Source organism: Oncorhynchus kisutch, linkage group LG8 (genome assembly GCF_002021735.2).
Source record: "Oncorhynchus kisutch isolate 150728-3 linkage group LG8, Okis_V2, whole genome shotgun sequence".
NCBI classification, from domain to species: domain Eukaryota; kingdom Metazoa; phylum Chordata; class Actinopteri; order Salmoniformes; family Salmonidae; genus Oncorhynchus; species Oncorhynchus kisutch.
This window is the reverse complement of record NC_034181.2, coordinates 66,891,690-66,909,375: the sequence shown is the minus strand read 5'-3', so window position 1 is coordinate 66,909,375 and position 17,686 is coordinate 66,891,690. Positions and strand designations below refer to the sequence as shown.

At 43.9% G+C, this 17,686-nt stretch overlaps 1 protein-coding gene across 4 annotated transcripts in view; it reads left to right on the top strand.

Annotated features, from left to right (window-relative positions):
- The window catches only part of rnf111 (ring finger protein 111), a 53,727-nt gene that overhangs the window by 30,096 nt on the left and 5,945 nt on the right, over window positions 1-17,686 (top strand). For all 4 annotated transcript variants that reach the window (XM_031830930.1, XM_031830929.1, XM_031830928.1 and 1 more), the window contains exons 4-6: window positions 9,800-9,957; window positions 15,998-16,192; window positions 16,355-16,704. In XM_031830930.1, the coding sequence (XP_031686790.1) occupies window positions 9,800-9,957; window positions 15,998-16,192; window positions 16,355-16,704 (703 nt within the window). The remainder of the gene's footprint in view (window positions 1-9,799; window positions 9,958-15,997; window positions 16,193-16,354; window positions 16,705-17,686) is intronic.

Below are 17,686 nucleotides of genomic sequence, written 5' to 3'. Positions count from 1 at the left end.
TGGCCCCTATGGAGAAGTTGCTGGTATCGCTATGGCATGGGAGATAATGCACATCTGGGATTGGCCGTGAAGCTGGCAGGCTGCAGCATTGCACTGGCATTCCACAGCTCTCCCAGCTGTTGCTATCTCTGTCTTCTTCAAGGGCAAGGCTTCCATACAGTAATACCCAAGCTCTCTCACCACTCTCCATGAACAATCTAACGAGAGACCCTCTCTTCCCCCAGGGCATTCTCATCTGACCCTCAGTTCTCTCTGATCCAGGTCCAGTTACTTCTGATCCCCCTGTCAGATAACTCCAGGTCTAGTTTGAGGGTTTCTCTGGTACAGTCTCTGATCTAGAGAACCAGGACATTAGATCCAGGTGGATTTGCTTTTCTTCTCGCGGCACGATCTCCTGATACGATATGATTACTTAAACATGGGAAATAAATGCCAGCTGGTTACAGGTTACCAAGGCTTTTGGCAGGCTTTGTGAAGTGGGTACCCAGAGTGTAGTCTTTCTCCATAGACCTAGGCCTACATGATTTCTCTATCTGACTCATGTGGGATGTCTTCTGAAAATCCTCTCTGCCATGACCTGAGGAAAGGTGATCTCATTCATTGGGATTTTAAAGCAGTGCCAGTGTGAGAGCGCTATGTTACAGTATATCGGTACTGTTATAGTGGTGTTCCTCTCGGATTTGTTTCTAGTTGTCTCCCCTCGTCTTTCTCTCCTTGAACCCCTCTCCTCTCTTTAATTGTTATTGAGGTGTATTGGTGCATAGCGCTGAGAATCATTTCCACCAGCTTGATTCCATTATCTCACCCTCTGCTGCCAGAAATAGCAAGGCCTGTGAATTTCACTCCTGCCAGCAAAGTCACTCTGTCAACCCAAATGAATTGCTCTCTGTTTGTGATATGCGTTGTCTCTTGTGAGACAAATGAGCAGAATTCCAGCAGAAATTCTGCTCCGGCAATCAAATGGTCAGTTTCAGTTACTAGCGTTTATCTTGTAGAAAACTTTTAGACATGCCAGCAAAGCCACAACACAACACTAAACAATACATTTATTGCACTATAACGGTGACAAACGGTGCCCACAAACTGTTAGTGCTTTCGGAAAGTATTCAGACCCCTTGACTTTTTCCAAATGTTTTTATGTTAGAGCCTTATTTTAAAATCGCTAAAACATTTTATTTATTTATCTACACACAATACCCCATAATGACAAAGCAAAAACAGGTTTTTTTTTTTTTTTTAAATGTATTAAAAATAAAAAAACAAATGTCTTATTTACATAAGCATTTAGACCCATTACTATGAGAGCCCAAATTGAGCTCAGGTGCATCCTATTTCCATTGATCATCATTGAGATGTTTCCACAACTTCATTGGATTCCACCTGTGGTAAATTCAATTGATTGGAGAAGGGCCTTGGTCAGGGAGGTGACCATAAACCTGATGGTCACTCTGACATAGCTCCTGAGTTCCTCTGTGGAGATGGGAGAACCTTCCAGAAGGACAACCATCTCTGCAGGACTCCGCCAATCAGGCCTTTCTGGTAGATTGGCCAGACAGAAGCCACTCCTCAATAAAAGGCACATGACCGCCGACTTGGAGTTTGCCAAAAGGCACCTAAAGGACTCAGAACATGAGAAACAAGATTCTCTGGTCTGTTGTCCTGTTGGAACAGGAGCAGGTTTTCATCCACATCCCCACAGCATGATGCTGACACCACCATGCTTCACCGTAGGGATCGTGCCAGGTTTCCTCTAGACGTGCCGCTTGGCATTCAGGCCAAAGAGTTCGATCTTAGTTTACAAATGCACTGTACATAAAGCTGTCCCAACACCTTACCACTGCTAGTCCTGGCTATCAGCGGAGCCTTGTCTGGCAGCGAAACAGTTCATTCAGCCTAATTTACTGACTTTAAAAAACATAGCTGATATGGCTGACTGCTTAAAGAAATGTGGTTTCTACTGACAATTGTTGTTCCAACTATGGCGTAAGGGGACGATGTAAGGATGAGGCAATCTGTTATTTTGATTAAGACATTCAATTAATGAGTGAGTTAGGACAGATGTTTTCAATATAACTATTTGTTTAGCACTTTTGAAATGGGCTGTTCTTACAGTATTCTCCCTGTACACCAATTCAGAACCATAGGATAAATAAAGGCGGCATATAGGCAGACAATGAAAGCTCTTACAATATTCAATGATTGCATTTCTCTAAAACAGGTTATAGGCACCACCAAGTCAGAACAGTAGGTTAAATTAAGAGGTGAAAATTTATAATATATATATTATTAGAGTGAGGCACATGGGCTACGAACAGCTTACATCTAGTATTACTTTCTTAGCTACAGTATACATATCTACATGGTATATTACATTTATGCAGCAGCATACAATATATTTTTGGACTCAGTCTCACTCACTCAGTCTGACTCACTTGAACAGGAAGGTGGTGCGGCGGTTCTTCGTAGGCAAATTTTGGCATCAAACTCTATCATCAGTCTGGCATTCTCTGGATTTATGGTGCTTTCAAGACAACTGGGAACTCTAAAAAATTTTTAAAAAAAAAACAATGGCGAATCATGATGACGTCCGTGATCTTGAGGTTGGAGCTCTAGAAATAGGCCCGAGTTCCCAACTTGCAATTGTGCGTTGGATTACCATTCAAAATGTATATTCCCATTTGGAGCTCGTTTTCTTCCGAGTTCCCAGATGTCTTGAACTCACTGAAGTCTGAGATTTCCCAGTTAAGAGTTCCCAGTTTTGAGCACGGCAGTTGAATGTTTATCCTTTTTAATCTTGGAAAAGAGACCCTTATACGCAGAGTTGGACCACACACCAACTCTACCAGAATAGCAGGCTAGTGATTGCTTTGCAATGCTTGTTGTTGATTCCTTTCAAACTACTCATTGTTGAATTTACGATTTCCAACTTGTTGTGTAGTGTTTATGCCCAATGGCCGATGAGCACCGATACTTTTTATCTATAATTTCTCATTATTATTTATCTACATATGACAGGGATTGAAAATTATCTACCAGTAGATTGTCGACTTGAATCATGATGACTGCAAGCTAAGATTTTCATTCCAATCAAAGCTACTGTAGATCTAACGTGATTTGATGTCCTTTTATCTGTGGCCAATGACCTTAAGCCTTCTTGGATGGACACTTCTAATGTAATTTTATGGCAGCACCCAAGGGGCTTGAATTTTCGAGCTCTACCCGTAGATTTTGCGGTGATGTAGTTCACCGCTGACACTGTTCTGACACTGTCATTGTAATTAAGAATTTGTTCTTAACTAACTTGCCTAGGTAAATAAAGGTAACATTTTTTTTTTTTTTCTAAAAAATGTCATGTCCCCATGCGTGACAGAACACTGAGCCAATAACGGCGCAACTGGAGAACACTACCAACCCCTACGCTCCGTATGTTCTGCTGGCTGCCCCACCTCCACGAAAGCACTGAGCTAGGCTGAAACACCTGCATTTTGGAGCTGCCCTTCTCAAGAAAGCAAAGAAGAGACCAACTCGTTATGTGGCTTTATTAACTCAGTGATATTTTTTAAAATAATAAACAATTACATTGTTTGCGAACAGATATGTGACACGTATTAATGCCAAAATAATGTGAAAAACAGGAAACAAAAAAAGCTAAACAGGTGGGGCTCAAAACATCCCTGAATGACTGGTCACCCCTGCTTGTATGGAATGAATGGCTAGGTATCTGGAGAGTAAAGTAAAGAAAATAAACCTACATCAGGGATTTTATGTATCCCTTTTATCCCATTGCAGGTCGAAACACTGTTCTGACAGGTTTACCGCAGGTTTTCTGAATAGGCAGATTCTCTCAACCCTGTGCCTGTCACCAATCTCTAGATGTGCACAAAGCATACCATAGGTCTAAAGATATCAGGAGTGGCCAGCCCAATGACCCCAGTGCATTTTCATGTTTTTTTCCCATTTCATCTGAATGACATGCAGATGTTCAGGGTGGCAGTAAGTAAGGCCTATTGATCAGGGGAATGGATGGCTGACTAGAGGGGAGATAGTTTGCTAGTAATCACAGGTGAGCCTCCCAGCTGCTGTGTCCTTGAATGAGCCACTAATTTGCTTCAGTTAATACTCAGGTAGCTAAGTGCAAACTTAATGAGGTCGTGTCATTCACTTGCATGTTAGTGGATTGGTTGGTTCCTGTCGCTGTATAGTGCGTTAACTAGCTAGCTAATCCACCTTGTGTAATTATGCTCCTTACTAATGTAATCCTTGGCATAGCATGCTAGCATTGTTATTGATAAGTTTATGGTTTGTTAAAACCGGTCATTATGCTTTCAGGAAGATAATCAGCCAAATATGGCCGCCTCTATGATGGCTAGAGAGGAGGTACACAGCACAGCCATGTCATGGAGTGTTCTGTCTAAACAGGCCCTTTGGGGCCAGAGAAGGTACTAGAAGCCTCCTGTCTCTCTGGTATGACCATCAATTTATCCTCAAATAAATAATGAAACATGTTCAATTTGGTTTAAATAATGCAAAAACAAAGTGTTTGAGAAGAAAGTAGAAGTGCAATATGTGCCATGTAAGAAAGCTAACGTTCAAGTTCCTTGCTCAGAACATGAGAACATATGAAAGCTGGTGGTTCCTTTTAACATGAGTTTTCAATATAAGAAGTTTTAGATTTGTAGTTATTCTAGGACTATTTCTCTCTATACCATTTGTATTTCATTAACCTTTGACTATTGGATGTTCTTATAAGTACTTTAGTATTGCCAGTGTAACAGTATAGCTTCCATCCCTCTCCTCGCCGCTACCTGGACTCGAACCAGGAACACATTGACAACAGCCACCCTCGAAGCAGCGTTACCCATGAAGATCAAGGTGAATAACTACTCCAAGTCTCAGAGCGAGTTACGTTTGAAACGCTATTAGCGTGCACCCCGCTAACTAGCTCTAGCAATTTCACATCGGTTACACCAGCCTAATCTCGGGAGTTGATAAGCTTGAAGTCATAAACAGCTCAATGCTTAAAGCATTGCGAAGAGCTGCTGGCAAAACCCACGAAAGTGCTGTTTCAATGAATGTTTACGAGCCTGCTGGTGCCTACCACCTCTCAGACTACTCTATCAAATCATAGACTTAGTTATAACATAATAACATACAGAAATACGAGCCTTAGGTCAGTAAAATGGTAGAATCCGGAAACTATCATCTCGAAAACGGGACGTTTATTCTTTCAGTGAAATACGGAACCGTTCCGTATTTTATCTAATGGGTGGCATCCATAAGTCTAAATATTCCTGTTACATTGTACAACCTTCAATGTTATGTCATAGTTACGTAAAATTCTGGCAAATTCGGTGGCCCAAACTGTTGCATATACCCTGACTCTGCGTGCAATGAATGCAAGAGAAGTAACACAATTTCACCTGGTTAATATTGCCTGCTAACCTGGATTTCTTTTAGTTAAATATGCAGGTTTAAAAATATATACTTCTGTGTACTGATTTTAAGAAAGCCATTGATGTTTATGTACACATTGGAGCAAGGACAGTCCTTTTTTGTGAATACGCACCGCAAGATAAACTAGTAATATCATCAACCATGTGTAGTTAACTAGTGATTTATGATTGAGTGATTGTTTTTTATAAGATACGTTTAATGCTAGCTAGCAACTTACCTTGGCTTACTAGATTCACGTAACAGACAGGCTCCTCGTGGAGTGCAATGTAATCAGGTGGTTAGAGCGTTGGACTAGTTAACTGCAAGATTGAATCCCCAAGCTGCCAAGGTAAAAATCTGTCGTTCTGCCCCTGAACAAGGCAGTTAACCCACCGTTCCTAGGCTGTCATTGAAAATAAGAATGTGTTCTTAACTGACTTGCCTAGTTAATCGGAATTGCCGATTTAATTAGGGCCGATTAAATAAAGGTGTTTAAAAAAAAATCGGTGTCCAAAAATAGAGATTTCCGATTGTTATGAAACTTGAAATCGGCCCTAATTAATCGGCAATTCCGATTAATCGGTCGACCTCTAATTGTGATCATGTTGTTTTCAAGTGTAGGTTTTTAGATGAAGGATATTTGTTCTGTATGTAGGGCAGTGCAATGAAATGTTGAGTCATGTCTGGCTGTTCCCAGAATGGGACCCTCTGTGTGAAACCTAAGGTCAGTTGGTGGCGCTCCCTCTCTCAGGCTCTGACCGTTGACGTGACTCATCTCCAGGCTCCCAGTTCTCTGTGTGTATGTGCTGTGTGCTATGAGTGGAATGTGGGGAGTGGGGGAAAACCGGAGGGGGTTTCTAGGCAGGGGGAGGGGGTTAATAGCAGCAAGTCTTCACATCTCAGGAAAATGCCGGACCTGTGTGTGTGTGTGCGAAGAGGAACCAGAGCAGGAACAAGAAGAGTAATAACATACTGTTGTTTAGTAGCGTGGATGAGCAGTTAAAGAACCGGTTTAGAGACCAGTTCAGGCTGCTGTGGAGTGGAATAGCAGGGGAGCAGGCAGAGTCTCTATAGCTCTGCATAGTGTATAGCATACCCAGAGAAGAGCTGCACTGGGGATCAGGCCACATGCCTCCGGTTGTTTTTAGCAGTGAAGCCAAGCCCCCCTTCCAGAGGCCAGCTCATCTGACCACTCTCTCTGGGCTCACCATCTCAGTGAGCCCATTCTTCAGGTCTGGAACCCCAATGGAGGATTTCACCCACTTGGCTCGACTGACTGGAGCTTCAGTGGCCCTGTTAATTTCTCCCATGTTCCATCTGTCCCACAGACACGCGATTAGCTTGCCCGTGATTGATTGTTCCCTGACGGTGCTCCTCTGTAGATTTATTCAGGCTGTGCAGTGTGACTTATTTTAAACGGTGTTATCCAGGAGTTGATAAGGCTAAACGTGCCTGGCCTTTTCAGAAATATTCAGGGGGGTGAGATCAGTAAGGGGGGTGAGATCAGTAAGGGGGAGGGGGAGATCAGTAAAGGGAAGAGATCAGTAAGGAGGGGGGGTGATCGGTAAGGGGGGAGGGAGATCAGTACGGGGGGGAGAGATCAGTAAGGGCCCTCTAAGAAATAGAAAAGGGCTGTCTTTTTCAGAGAGCTTGTAAATATTTGGAGTGTGATACAGATGGGTTTACATAAGCATTGCTCTCTCCCTCACCCCAGCCCTTGCTCTCCATCTCCCTCCTCCCTCTCTGGCGCTCCCTCACTTGCTCTATCACTCTTCCTCCCACCCCCTCGCTCTCTTCCTTAATCTCCCTCCCTCCGCTCTCTTACTGTATCGCTCCCTCTCTCTCCCTGTAGATATCCCTCACTCCCTTCGCTCTCTCTCCCCTTATCTCTCTCTCCCCTTATCTCTCTCTCTCCCTCCCTCCTCTATCTTCCTTCTCTCCCTCTCTCTTCATGCTAGGTTGACCATATTCTCCCTAGGTATTTCCGGGAAGTGAATGAGCAGAGTAGTTAGTTACGGGAGGCTGTGTGTGTTTTTTATTTCCCCATCTCTGCCTGCACCTCCCAGAGCTGCCCTGGCTTGCAGGAGAATGCAGAGAAGGGCTGTTTCTGAAGGGGGAGGTGTAGCGAGGAGTACTGGATGTGGAGGTTAAAGGGCAGCAGGATGAGCAATACCGGTTTTCCGCTGAAAGATCCTTTGTTTACTGTGCAGAGCGGATAATGGTTGGGATAGAGGGTGTGAGTATGCATAAGTGCCATATTCAGTATCAGTGAAGGCTTTGGATTTTGGTGCAGAACATGCAGCTTGCGCTTCTGTCTTGCTGTTAATGTAGTACCAGGTGCTTCATATTGTTTGTTTCCACACACATTCTATTGAGTCCCTTAATTGTGTCACCCTCCCCAGTACCATAGCCTTTATACACAGTCCATAGATCCTGTCCCTGCAGTTAGCCCCACACTACCCCACTGTCGAGCCCTCTCTAAGCCCTCAGGCATTTGGCAGATCTGCGTGGAGATGGCAAGACCCTGGTCCTGCCAAGCCCCTAGTTCCCACAGTGTTCATGTTTACTGTGTTCTGTTTTCCCCTCGCCTCCACCCCTCAGAGGCCACTGTGGTAAACAGGTATTTACAAAATAATCCCAGGTCTACGTTGTGGGTAATTAGGTGCTTGTCCCTGGTGAGCTAGCCTGTTCCCTGGGCCCCGAAGTGAGCTAGCCTGCTCCCTGGGCCCCGAAGTGAGCTAGCCTGCTCCCTGGGCCCCGAGGTGGGAGAGAGGAGGAGCAGGTGCCAATTACAGTGCAATCAAGCCACACCTCCTGTACTGGCTCTCTGTGTGTACCACCTTCACTGCTCCACATGGTGTGTGTGTGTGAACTGCCCCATGGGACATGCCATGGAGGCTTTTCTTCCTCTATTCTGCATTGCCAACATCAGAAGTTGCACTAATAGGTTTTTGTTGCCTTCCGTTCTTTTTCTGTTGTTTTGAAGTGTGTCCATCTGACAGGAAATGGAATGGAATGGACTGCTGTTAGAGCTAATGGGAACCCCCACCCACACACATCACAGCACCAATGCAGCCCACAGCAGTTAGGCATTTCCTCTGCTGAATTGTGTGAGAAGACAGAGTGTGAGTGGACACACTCTCTCACACGCCTGGTTATTAGAAGGACTTCTTAGGTGTGTATGTGTGTGTGTGGCGTTGCTATTGTTGTGCACACACACACTGGTCTCACTGGAAAAGCAGCAGCCCACCATGCTTGTCTGTAATCTTATTGTTTTAATGATGCATCCTGTAGTTTAGAGGTTCCAGCAGCAGCCCTGTGTTGAGAGGAGCAAGAGTCTCTCTGCTCCTGGCTCTCCCCTTCCCTCAGCCTGGTCTTGGCCCTCAGGCCTGGTTCACTGCTCTCCCTCTCTTCCACAGCCTCATCTCTCCATGACAGGCTGCTTTACGGCAGGCACTCTATCCCCTAGGCTCCCCCCTCTCATCCTGCTTTACGGCACACTGACACTCTCTGGACTCCCACATCACACGAGATAGCGGAAGGCAGGAGGAAAGAGTGAGGCAGTGAGATGGGGAGAGAGGGAGACTGCGAAAGGGAGAGGAAAGAGAGCACAGTCAATGATGCACAATGCTTGTGACTTGAGAAAATGTGTGTGGTAGCTGAGGCCAAATGAGGTAGAGATGTTTCTGTGTGTTGGATGTTGAATTGTGTTTTCCACAGGGTTGTTTTGGAGTTTGTTAGTGGGTGTGGTGGAAGAAACCAGGTGTGTAAAACAAACGTGATCTTTATATATGGTTCTCAAAGGTTTGCACAGCTGTGTGTGTCTCTCATGCGCACGGCTGTGAGTAGACTGTCTTTTTTAATTAGCTGCAGCGCTAGCACTCATGTCAGCTGGCTCTTATTTACTTTCCAGCCAGGCGTTCCAGCAGCTCCCAAAGTGAGCCCGATTTGTGCTCATCACACAGAAAAAGCCGTGTGGACCATCTCCTGCCTCCAAATGAAGACGTTTCAACTTTCCCTTTTACTACATAAATGACATCTGAAAATGAACTTTTGTTCATATATTTATTTAAAGGACAATCAGGCTGGGAAAGCAAGAGATTTGCTTTGGGAGGAAAAATGGGCTTTGATTTTCTCATTTCTCCATGAAGTCTCATCCACTGACCACCGGTCTCCAGTGAGAGTGCTGTGTGATCAGCAATCTCATAGAATTATTACAATGTTACAATACCGTAGCCCAGGGTCCAGATAACCTGGCATTATCAGAGTGGTCCCAGTCAGTCTGAACTGAAGCCTTGTTTAATCTGGTTGTTTACCCCCCTCTCCTCTCCTTCCTCTCTAACTGGCTGTGTGTTTGTGTCCACAGGCCCCGCTCGGTGGGGGGCCACGGCAGGATGTACTGGGGCCCCAGCTGCTCCCAGAACCGACCCCAGGAGCCGCGCAGCCGCCACCGCCTCTCTACTGTCATCCAGCCGCTGCGCCAGAGCGCCGGAGAGGTGGTGGACCTCACAGTGGACGAGGATGGTGAGCATGAGGACTTGCCGACCCCCAATACCACTCTGAGATGAACTATATGATGTAACAGTCACATAGATGTCCTAGACTTAAGACCCAGGCCTCTGTTTTTCCACTGTCTATTCTTTCAAAGCTAGGCTCATTCGTCTTTCAACACAAAGGCGACAGTAGTCCTCTTAAGGACAGTCATTTTTACATGAGCAACATACAAATGGTTGCACGTTTTCTCTCTCTCTGTGTGTGTGTGTGTGTGTGTGTGTGTGTGTGTCACACACACAGAGAGAAGCAAGTTTGCTCTTGAGGCAGAAAGAAAATAGATCTGGTGATTATATGTGTAAAAATCAATTACCTTGGAACAGCTTTTTCATAGATGCTGCTTACGATAGCTGGACTGTCACACAGCATGTGAATGTGGGCGTCCAATACTTGGATTTAGATGAGTTTCATGCTTTCTTACATGATCCAGCTCGACACTGCGTAGGGGGTTGGGAAATATTACATGTCAAATTAAATACTCTCATTTACACTCTATTGTTTAATAGGATTAGCTAGCTTCTTCCACACATCTCTCCAAACCTGGGAGCGAGTGGGTGTCGTTAACTTGAAATAGGAATTGTCCTGTCATCACAATTCAATTTGAAATGTTCCCGTAAGCGAGCACTGTTTTAATAATGATTCATCTGTATCTTTTCATCAAATGGAGGGATATTAATAGCGACCGTGCCCCTGAGAGTGTCTGCTCTTTCATTGGTTGGCTTTTACACATCAACCCAATGCATTTCTGATGCATGTCGTTTTGTACTGTCAATCCTATCATGTTTGTAACATGATAAAATGTCACAGTTATGCCAGCAGTAGCCAGAAGCATGCTCTTCATTGTAAATGTGGAGGCATTAGGCACAATGAATGAAATACACCTGGCAGTATTAAAGCTTATGTGTGTAAAGGGTTTCACTCTGGATTTAGGGGACATACAGCCGACTCCTGATGAGTATAGCCTACATTTAATTACAAAGTCCATTGAAGAGCTGTGTATTTAATCATCCCCAATTCATATACAGTTGAAAGTTAACATACACTTAGGTTGGAGTCATTAAAACTAGTTTTTCAACCACTCCACAAATGTCTTGTTAACAAACTATAGTTTTGGTAAGTCGGTTAGGACATCTACTTTGTGCATGACACAAGTCATTTTTCCAACAATTGTTTACAGACAGATTGTTTTACTGTATCACTATTCCAGTGGGTCAGAAGTTCACATACACTAAGGTGACTGTGCCTTTAAACAGCTTGGAAAATTCCAGAAAAGGATGTCATGGCTTTAGAAGCTTCTGATAGGCTAATAGACATAATTTGAGTCAATTGGAGGTGTACCTGTGGATGTATTTCAAGGCCTACCTTCAAACTCAGCGCCTCTTTGTTTGACATCATGGGAAAATCAAAAGAAATCAGCCAAGACCTCAGAAAAAATTGTAGACCTCCACAAGTCTGGTTCATCCTTGGGAGCAATTTCCAAACGCCTGAAGGTACCACATTCATCTGTACAAGCAATAGTACGCAAGTATAGACATCATGGGACCACGCAGCCGACATACCGATCAGGAAGGAAACGCGGTCGGTCTCCTAGAGATCAACGTACTTCGATGCGAAAAGTGCAAATCAATCCCAGAACAACAGCAAAGGTTCTTGTGAAGATGCTGGAGGAAGCAGGTACAAAAGTATCTATATCCACAGTAAAATGTGCCCTATATCGACATAATCTGAAAAGCCGCTCAGCAAGGAAGAAGCCACTGCTCCAAAACCGCCATAAAAAAGCAAGACTACAGTTTGCAACTGCACATGGGAACAAAGATTGTACTTTTTGGAGAAATGTCCTCTGGTCTGATGAAACAAAAATAGAACTGTTTGGCCATAATGACCATTGTTATGTTTGGAGGAAAGAGGGGGAGGCTTGCAAGCCAAAGAACCTCATCCCAACCATGAAGCACAGGGGTGGCAGCATCATGTTGTGGGGGTGCTTTGCTGCAGGAGGGACTGGTGCACTTCACAAAATAGATGGCTTCATGAGGAAGGAAAATTATGTGGATATATTGAAGCAACATCTCAAGACATCAGTCAGGAAGTTAAAGCTTGGTCGCAAATGGGTCTTCCAAATGGACAATAACCCCAAGCATACTTCCAAAGTTGTGGCAAAATGGCTTAAGGACTACAAAGTCAAGGTATTGGAGTGGCCATCACAAAGCCCTGACCTCAATCCCATAGACAATTTGTGGGCAGAACTGAAAAAGGTGTGTAGGCAATGAGGCCTACAAACCTGACTCGGTTACACCAGCTCTGTCAGGAGGAATGGGCCAAAATTCACCCAAGTTATTGTGGAAGCTATTGGAAGGCTACCCAAAATGTTTGACCCAAGTTAAACAACTTGAAGGCAATGCTACCAAATACTAATTGGGTGTATGTAAACTTCTGACCCACTGGGAATGTGATGAAAGAAATTAAAGCTGAAATAAATCATTCTCTCTACTATTATTCTTACATTTCACATTCTTAAAAACAGTTTAAATGTATTTGGCTATGGTGTACATAAACTTCTGACTTCGACTGTACATACATTATTCTCACCAGATGTATAGGCTTACTCCAGTTCAGTTCATACATTCATGGTAGCCCCAAGCCATTACATATACACCTTTTAAAAATGACCTGAAATCCCTCCTCTTTAGGAAGGTCCTCCATTAGATATAGCTGTGTTCCTTGTAGTGTCATCTGGGTTCTTTGTTTCAGTTTCTCTGTCTAGTTGTTTATTGTTTTTATTTATTCCAATGAAAATCAAATTATACATTCAATTTATTGTTATTATATATCAGGTGTCGACTGACTGTTTTTGTAATGGCTTTACCATTCCAACATCCTGCATATCTCTGGCTAATGGCTATGTTTTCCCAGACCAGTTTGCCCTCTAAACCTGAGGCATTAGCAAACCAGACCAAAGCATTAGTGTGACTTAAGTCCAATTTGGTGCATTCTCTTTATGGTCTCGCACTGTGTGACTGATAACAGAATAACAGAGCAGTGTGAGATATGAGCCTATTTGCATTTCTTTGGAGGAGGAGGAGAAATTAATTTGTGAGTATGAAAAGCAGATGGAGTGCACACTGTGGAATGCTAATGAGGTCTCTTCTCCCTGGCTGCCAAGCCACTGCAGCCAGTCTACACACCAGGGTTTCCGTTCACCGGTAACAGCCAGCTTTTGGCCGATTTGAAAAATAAATAAATAGAAAGCAGATAAAATTGCCGTGTGTATAGTAGGCATACACTGAGTGTCCAAAACGTTAGCAACACCTTAATATTCAGTTGCAACCTCTTTTGCCGTCAGAACAGCCTCAATTCGTCGGGGCATGGCCTCTACAAGGTGTCGAAAGCGTTCCACAATGATGCTGGCCCATGTTCACTCCAATGCTTCCCACAGTTGTCGAGTTGGCAGGATGTCTTTTGGGTGGTGGACCATTCTTGATACACACCGGAGACTGTTGATCGTGAAAAACCCATCAGCGTTGCGGTTCTTGACACAAACCGGTGTGCCTGGCTCCTCCTACTATACCCCGTTCAAAGCCTCTTAAATATTTCGGACATCATAGTTTTCACCTGGATTCACCTGGCCAGTCTTTCATGGAAGGAGCATGTTTTGTTCACTCTGTGTATATTCGTTATGGAGGCATATCTTATTTATCACACGCCTACAGCATACAGATACAGAGCCTTTGAGTGGAAAATCTGTCCGAGCGCGAGAGCTGCTGCTACAGCATCTTAAACAGCAGAAGCAAAGGCAACGGAAGTCACACACCACTTTGCAATTAGCTAGAGGTGGTATGCATTTTGAAAATATATACTTAATTGTTTGAAACCTGAACATTTTAATACATACAGTGCCTTGCAAAAGTATTCATCCCCCTAGGGTTTTTCCTATTTTGTTGCATTACAACCTGTAAGTTAAATAGATTTTTATTTGGATTGGTGATGTGAAATTGCTGAAATGAAAAAAAAAACTGGTTTCAAAAAATGTATAAAAGGAAAAGTGGTGCATGCATATGTATTCACCCACTTTCCTATGAAGCCCCTAAATAAGATCTGGTGCAACCAATTACCTTCAGAAGTCACATAATTAGATTTCACACAGGTAGACTTTATTTAACTAAGTGTCTCATGATTGGTCACGTGATCTTAGTATATTTACACCTGTTCTGAAAGGCCCCAGAGTCTGCACCACCACTAAGCAAGGGGCACCACCAAACAAGCGGCACCATGAAGACCAATGAGCTCTCCAAACAGGTCAGGGACAAAGTTGTGGAGAAGTACAGATCAAGGTTGGGTTATAAAAAAAATATCAGAAATTTAACATCGGAGTATCTGTCCATAGGACCACTTTAAGCTGTACGCTCCACAGAGCTGGGCTTTACGGAAGAGTGGCAAGAAAAAAGCCATTGCTTAAAGAAAATGAATACGCAAATATGTTACATGTTCACCAAAAAGCATGTGGGAGACTCCCCAAACATATGGAAGAAGGTACTCTGTTCAGATGAGACTAAAATATAGCTTTTTGGCCATCAAGGACAGCTCTATGTCTGGCGCAAACTCAACACCTCTCATCACCCCGAGTATACTATTCCCACAGTGAAGCATGGTGGTGGCAGCATCATGCTGGGGGGGGGGATGTTTTTCATCGTCAGGGACTGTGAAACTGGTCAGAATTGAAGGAATGATGGATGGCGCTAAATACAGGGAAATTCTTGAGGGAAACCTGTTTCAGTCTTCCAGAGATTTGAGACTGGGACGGAGGTTCACCTTCCAGCAGGACAATGACCCTAAGCATACTGCTAAAGCAACACTTGAGTGGTTTAAGGGGAAACATTTAAATGTCTTGTAATGGCCTAGTCAAAGCCCAGACCTCAATCCAACTGAGAATCTGTGGTATGACCTAAAGATTGCTGTACACCAGCGGAACCCATCCAACTTGATGGAGCTGGAGCAGTTTTGCCTTGAAGAATGGGCAAAAATCCCAGTGGCTAGATGTGCCAAGCTTATAGAGACATACCCCAAGAGTCTTGCAGCTGTAATTGCTGCAAACAGTGTCTCTACAAAGTATTGACTTTAGGGGGTTGAATAGGTTGTAAGGCAACAAAATAGCAAAAATGCAATGGGGGGTGAATACTTTTGCAAGCCATTGTATGAGGCATGTCTTAATTTGCTTCAAAGTAGCCTGTCCAAAATCAGACCAAATCCGTGAAGGCAATCATTTGATATAAACTTTCTTTCATTGTCCGGTAGCCGAAGGCACAATCCTAGTCATATTAGCAAACCATTCAGGTTGTTGCATATTAGATCTTTCTAAATTTCTGCAATCACGTGCCCTTTTAACAAGTGTTTTCCCGCTGATTGGGTTATGGAACAAAAATGTGATCGTAGCTTACTGCCTTGTGCGCTTTGCTGCGCAAATAATAGTTTATCAACATTTTAAGCTAAACGTTCTAATCTGTTGCATCAGACTCATTGCTTTGTAACGTTTGTTTTATGTAGCCAAGGCATACTGGTTATATGAATTTGGGATCTATCGTTCTCAATTGTCCCAGAGTTTTTGGAATAGGCTATTTCTTTCTCGACAAGCTGACCAATAGAATAGGTCAATGTTAGTAGACAGTAGATTGACATAGGCTCGTTAGTTTGCTGTTCTTTACTTGTCTTGTTAGCTGAGGAAAATGAAATGTGGACAGTTATTCTAACCTCTTTTAAAGTGCACATCAGAGTTTGGTAAGAAGGACTGCACATCATTGCGTCCTTGACTTGCATGTTTAGTTTTTATGAATTACCATAATATACATGTGATTTCTGTCACTCTGAGCACTTTGGGTGGATGCCCTAATAGGTTATGCATCCAATGCGTATGGGTCCGGTAAATTAAAATGCTGCCAGTCAAATGTCCGGCGCCACATTTTCCTGACGGAAACCCTACCACCTATTTACTCTGTTTACTTGTCTGTCTTCCCTACCTCAGATCTCTCTGTCGTGCCATCCACCTCTGACAGCATTCACCCTCAGACTGTCAGCTCCTCGTCTTCATCCTCCTCTCATCATACCTCTACCTCAGAGCCCCATGATGCTCCGGGCTCCTCCACCAACTGCTCTGGTCAAGGCCCAGCCCCAGACAGCACGCTGGCACAGGGGCCAAGGGGTACCGCAGGCACAGAGGGTAAGTCAGACCATAGACTCTCCAGAAAGCCATGATGTCAACCTTTATAAGTGTGCCTTTATAAGGATTAGGATGTGTGCCTTTATAAGTTTAGTAATCTTCCCTGTGGGTCATCTATGAATAATGAGTGAAGCTTAAAGGTGTTTTCCATCTCTCTATCAGATGAGAGTAGAAGAGCCTCATCAAGCGTGGCAGGAGAGAGTGGGGGCGCGGCCATGCCCAGGTTACCCTCCTGCTGCCCGCAGCACTCCCCCTGCGGAGGGCCCTCCCCTGGTCACATGACCCTGGGCCATTCCAGCTGCCTGCAGGCCCAGCCCTCCCAGCAGCCAGGCTCCCAGCAGCACAGCCACGCCCACCACTTCCACCACCACCATCACCACATGCCTCAGCACCAACCTCCACCCACTCTGCCCTTTCCTGAGCCCAGCTGCCCCCTAGAGAGGCCCACTGCCCTGCCTGCACCATGCAGAGGGGGAGGGATCAGCAGCAGCTCCACCCAATACCACGACCAGGTAGGCCTGAGCATCAACACCCTGTTATGTTTTTTACATTGTAGCATTGTTGGAGGTTTGGCTGTTACTTCTGCTTCCTGTTTTGGTTTCCCCAACTTTAATATATCAACCAGAGAATTTATGCATTTCTTATAGCAGTAACATTTTATAAATATAGTCCATATTAAAAATGTTGATTTCTTAAATCTTGAAAGTATTTTCTTTTTTGCCCCAAATCTATAAAAGTAGGCAAAATGAATGGAATTTGAAGAGATAAAAGGCTGCCTTTCCCCCCCACAATAGCTGGAGATAAATTAGAAATAATTTATAGTTTTAGTAAACTATGTAAGCCATGTTCTCCCTGGCAGATGGCACCATCGCATTCAAATGTATCTTTGACCAAGTCTTTGTGTTAAGAAGATTAACAAGATTAAAAAGATTAAGAAGGAATAAACAGAATAGGAACTGAAACAGACAAATAACTGGTATCTTAACAAAAACGTTACAAAGGAACTAGCTGGCAACCTCCCTTGAAGCCAGATTCACCGCTGAATAGTTAAAATTCTGCTAATTGTTAGGAGCTGCTGAATTGTATTATTTACCATCAAAGTGGAGCAGTGTGTGGTTAAAGTGTAATGAGTTGGGTTGGGGTTGAGAGGGCTGTGTCTGCAGGTCAGGTTAGGGGCTCCCCCCATAGACCTCCGTCTCTCTGTCTTCATACTCTCTGATTCCTACATAATTCATGCAGGGCTGGTGCAAGTATTCAAAACTGGGCCGTCAGGTCTCTACCATGAAAAGGAGGAAGTAGTTGCATGGGTGAGGCAAAATACTATGCCCTTTGATGGGCTTGGCCTACATGTAGGTAGCGCCCTCAGCTGCAGCTCAGAGAAAGGAGACATACTGCCTGAATAAGGTGAATAAGTCATGTTTTATGCATCAGTCTAAATATGATTATTTATTCGAATAATTCAACGAGGGATGGCTGCTACTATGATTTGAAACT